At 50.3% G+C, this 4273-nt stretch overlaps 1 protein-coding gene across 1 annotated transcript; it reads right to left on the bottom strand.

Moving 5' to 3' along the window:
• Nucleotides 1–184: 184 nt before the first annotated feature.
• Nucleotides 185–3522, bottom strand: LOC114028577 (SUN domain-containing protein 2-like). The gene is made up of 7 exons (XM_027842840.1): nt 3490–3522; nt 2316–2359; nt 1770–1926; nt 1226–1423; nt 961–1045; nt 597–721; nt 185–444 (listed from the first exon to the last, which is right to left on the bottom strand). Exons 1-7 carry the CDS (start codon nt 3520–3522, stop codon nt 220–222), a joined length of 867 nt encoding a protein of 288 aa, XP_027698641.1. The 3' UTR covers nt 185–219.
• Between the last annotated feature and the right edge of the window lie 751 nt (nt 3523–4273).

Here is a 4273-nt window from a genome sequence, read left to right as displayed (position 1 = left end):
CCATGGGACACCTGGCCACTCAGGCAACTGGCTATAGTAAAGGACCCCAAGGCACATTGTAATCTTGGCTGTTCTTCCTTCTGTGGTTGTCTTTTCCTGGCTTCTCTCTAAGCAGAGGAGGAGGAACAGAAGGGCTGGGCCTGGAGTGAGGAGATCAGCCGAAATGTCTCATGTGTCAAATGGGCACAGCCTTGCATTGCTCACCTGGCAATGCTGCTGTTAAGAAACGACTTTGTGCCACTCTGGAAAGGAGAGCTGCCAGGCTCGGGTACTCACCAAGATGACAAAGTCCTTTGGGGCACTGGGGATGTCACTGTTTGGGGACAGGGCTTTGGGCACGTGCTCCAAAGTGATGGCAGTGAGCTGGATCCGGGCAGACAAGCGTACCACGACAAAGCCCCGGGGGCCCCGGAATGCCCAGCAGTTGCCAGGGTAGACATCTGGCTGTGGGCACAAGACAAATCAGCTGAAAGGAGGCAGCAGATGGAACAGATCCTGATCGTGGGGCCCCTCTGCCTTGAGGGCCCAGCTCCCATAGAGGAGGGTGGCAGATGGCACGTAGAGAGCAAAGCTGGGGGACCTTTGTTTAGCCCTACCTGGAGGATGACTCTTGGTGACTGGAAATAGCGCCACAGTGGGATGCCCAACAGAGTGAAATGGGCAGACCACTCCGTCCTGATGCCATATGTCTCTGAGGAGTGGCTACTGACAATGCTGGCTCCTGAAAGAGCAACATGGAGAGAAGTGTGTGGGGAGGGGGGGTCCTGAGAGTTGGGAGGACACAGAGATGGCTTAAGGCAGCCCTCAAGGTGAGGGGGTGCTGCCTGGGAATCACCCCTCTTAACTGCCACGGCCCATAGGGGGCATCTTGATTTGTCAATTCCTCCTGTCTCCTAAGGTCCATCCTGATTTGCCAATCCCTTTTGTCCCAAGCCCTCTGGCTTTCTGCAGGCCACCTACCTGAGGACTCCAGGGCATAATCCACAAGCCCGATTCGATCTTCACTGTGTTCTTTCAGGGCCTCCTTTATGATCTGGTTCACTTCCTAAAAGACAGGCATGCACTACTCAGGGGCCAGGTCACCTGCAGGGCTGGCCCAGCCCATGTGGGGGGCGGGCAAGCACGCTACCTGCTCAGCCAGGGTTTTCCCCTCCCTCCTGGCAGGCTCTTCTGAGGGCAAACCAGTGACCCCAGCCAGGAGGACAGCCAGTGGGGCAGGCCTCACCTCCTTCGTCACGCCGGTGGTCATTCCTTCCTTCAGAAGGCTCAGTCTTAAGATGGCAGCAGCTTTGCTCACAGACTTGGGCCACTCTTGGGCCACATGACTCACGATTCTGTGTTCCAGGTCATGAAGCTGGGCCTGCACCTCCTCTTGCTTAATACCAAGGACCTGCTGAATCCAGCCAGGGACCTTAGACTCCACCTAGAAGCCACCAGAGGAAAGAGCTCAGCAAACACCAGAGCAACAGAAGAAATGAGGAAGCAAGAGGGCCTGGACAGGGGGCCTGTGGTGTCTAGAGTCACTCTGAGTTCTGGGGTCACCATGTGCCACCTTGGTGCCAGGGAAGGCATGGTGAACCAAGTGCTGGCATTTCTCCACTGCTTTGAGGTTTGCAAAAATCATCTCATTGGACCTGCTAGGGGCTGTTATTATCCCAATTGACAGATGAGGAACGTCCTGTCCACATCATAAAGTCCACCCAATGGGCCTACATCTTTGGGAAGCGCCCAGGGGACACGTGGCCTAACTGGTAGACCAGATGACTCACCTCATTGCGCAGGGCCACCATCTTCTCTGGCCAAAGGTGTAATTCTTTTTGCACCTCAGCTTGCCTCTGGCTCAAAGCCACCAGCTCCTGCCTCAAGCCAACCAGCTGGGCCTCTAGGGAATCCATCTCCTTTGGCCTTTTCTCCTCTTGGGAAGAACTAGACAGGGACAAAAGGAAAGGTCAAAGTCAACCAGGAGAATAGGCACTGGAGGATGGAGTCAAACAGAGGCCAGGAAATGGAACTGTGTCTCCTGAAGAAAACCACGACTCAATGGAAAGGGCAGAGCCAGAAGCCTGGGTGCAAGTCTTTGCTGACATCTACTCCCTGGGAGAGCCTGGGCAGATCATTTCCCTCCCAGGCCTCAGTACCTTCATCTGTTCTCTGAGGTCGGCTTCAGTTTGGATCGATCCTATAAACCTGCTAACCGAAGTGTTCGGGCTCCAGTGACCCCTCTCTCCCTGGGAATCTCACTTGTGCTCTCTCAGCTCTAGCTTTCTACCCCTCTTTCCCTCCTTTTCTCTTTGCCAGGCAGTTTGGGGCCTTACCTGTGCCACTCAGATGTCTTCTGCACAACCTCATTTTCCAGCTCCTGGAAGGACAAAGAGGTTACAATGAGACTGAGGAAAACACCAACCTTTACCCAGAGAACCCTAGAGTGTCAACAAAAATAAATCAGTTAAAACAATTCCTTAAACCAAATTGTAGGATAAAAAAGTAACCCATGAAAACCATCAGCATTTCTATACATCAACCAAGAAAATCCAGCAGGAGAGAGAGAGAGAGAGAGAGAGAGAGAAATTCTTTTGAAAAAACTGTGGTCAGTATACACACAGGAACTCCAGGAACACAATTACAAAACATCCTTCACACACAGAGACAGATCTCAACAATTGGACACATATTCATTGCTCAGGCATAAGTCAAGGCAATAGAATCAAAGTGACAAAAGTACCAAAATTAACTTACTTATTCTATGTCAGCCCAATCCAACCACCAAGAAAGTTCTTTGGTAGCAAACAAAGTCAATACCCATCTGCAGGGGAATGAATGGCTAAACCAACTGTGGCTTATGGATACAATGAAATATTCTGATGCTAGAAGAAACCACAACTCTTGTTTTAGAAAGATACACATGACAAGACTTACATGAACTGGGGCAAAGTGAAAGAAATCAATGAAGAGTCCAAGATAAACAAGCACCGCATACAACCATGTAAATGGAGTGAACAACCAACATCTGAAACCAAATGTTGTGGAAAGATCATGCTGGAGCGTGGCCCCAAAGATCATCAAGGAGGACATTTTTCCCTTCCCTTCAATGCTGGGCTGGGAGTCGACTGGCATGGAATCTGCACAGAAGGCAGGACTCCACTGCTGACTTGGTTGGTTTTCCTGAGCTATTGTCTTCCCCTCTTGTTTTATACTTTGGTTTAAGGGATGACTCTGTGGGAGGGGGAGATGGAAAGGCTATATTGAGAAAGGTGGTGATATGAAAGCAAAACGAGAAATTACCCTTTCCAGTCAGTCATAAATATACATATATATATATCTGTATAGATATACAGATATATATAGATATACATATACATATAAGTGTGTGTGTGCGTGTGTATGTATTTATGTATGTCTAAAGTTTTCCATGAATTAGGGGTTTTTTCTGTTATTGCTTGATCTTTTTATCTGCCTGCAAGGTCATCATGGCTCCACATATCAAATCACCTGGTGGATAAGCTTCTGGTGGGCAGCCAACATGATCTGCACATGGCCTTCACGTCTTCCCAGCTTGGTAAAGTCTGCTAGTCTGGGCTGTGCTGGCCAGTTTGTGGAGACTCCTCGGGTTCCCAGAGTCACCCCACTGTGTGACAAGGTGCTAAGGAAGGCCTTTTGTGTAAGGCAACTGATTTCAATTGAAGGGGGGGCAGTGATGAGCTCTGAGTCTTAGAGAGACTGACATTGAATTGTCCAAGGTCTGAAAGGCAGCAAGTGGCAAAGTTTGAACTGTGATCCTGGCTCCCACACTGGGTTGAGAGGAATGAAGTGGATTGTGAGTGGGTTGTCTGCCCATCTTGCGTGAAGCGTTCTAGACACTCAGTTGGACACTCACCTGGAAATATGAGGGGGACTGTGCTGGTTCCCACCTGTCCTCTCTCCTGCTGCTACCACGGGCTGCCCACCAGGAGAGCATAGCAGGGTGGAAGGTCTGTAGTCCATAGGGGTAGAAACACCAAGCACCTAGCACATGGGAGAAAAGGCTCATTGAGACAGAGGCTGAGGTGTCAGAAGGGCAAGAAGTCTAGGGTGAGGACCTCCATCCAGCCTGAGTATGGCAGTGTCGCGTCGATGTGAGCTAGGAGCCCAGCCTAAGGAAAGCAGATGTGCTAGGGGCCCCATGATGTGGAAGGCTATGGCTAGAGCCACTTCCATCCCAAGAGTCTTCAGGAAAGGGATCCCTCTCTCATGATCCTCTAAGAAGGATCCTACTTTTGGATGATGGCAACAATGA

This window comes from Vombatus ursinus, unplaced genomic scaffold (assembly GCF_900497805.2).
Source record: "Vombatus ursinus unplaced genomic scaffold, bare-nosed wombat genome assembly UNPS02004953.1, whole genome shotgun sequence".
NCBI lineage: Eukaryota > Metazoa > Chordata > Mammalia > Diprotodontia > Vombatidae > Vombatus > Vombatus ursinus.
This window is presented reverse-complemented; position numbering and strand designations above follow the sequence as displayed.

Coding starts and splice junctions, on each gene's coding strand:
- LOC114028577 (XM_027842840.1), bottom strand. CDS start 3,522: ATGTTGGCTGCCCACCAGAAGCTTATCCACCAG. Junction 1,927..2,315: donor AAGACATCTGAGTGGCACAG/GTAAGGCCCCAA, acceptor GTCCCTGTCTAG/TTCTTCCCAAGAGGAGAAAA. Junction 445..596: donor CACCAAGAGTCATCCTCCAG/GTAGGGCTAAAC, acceptor TTGTGCCCACAG/CCAGATGTCTACCCTGGCAA.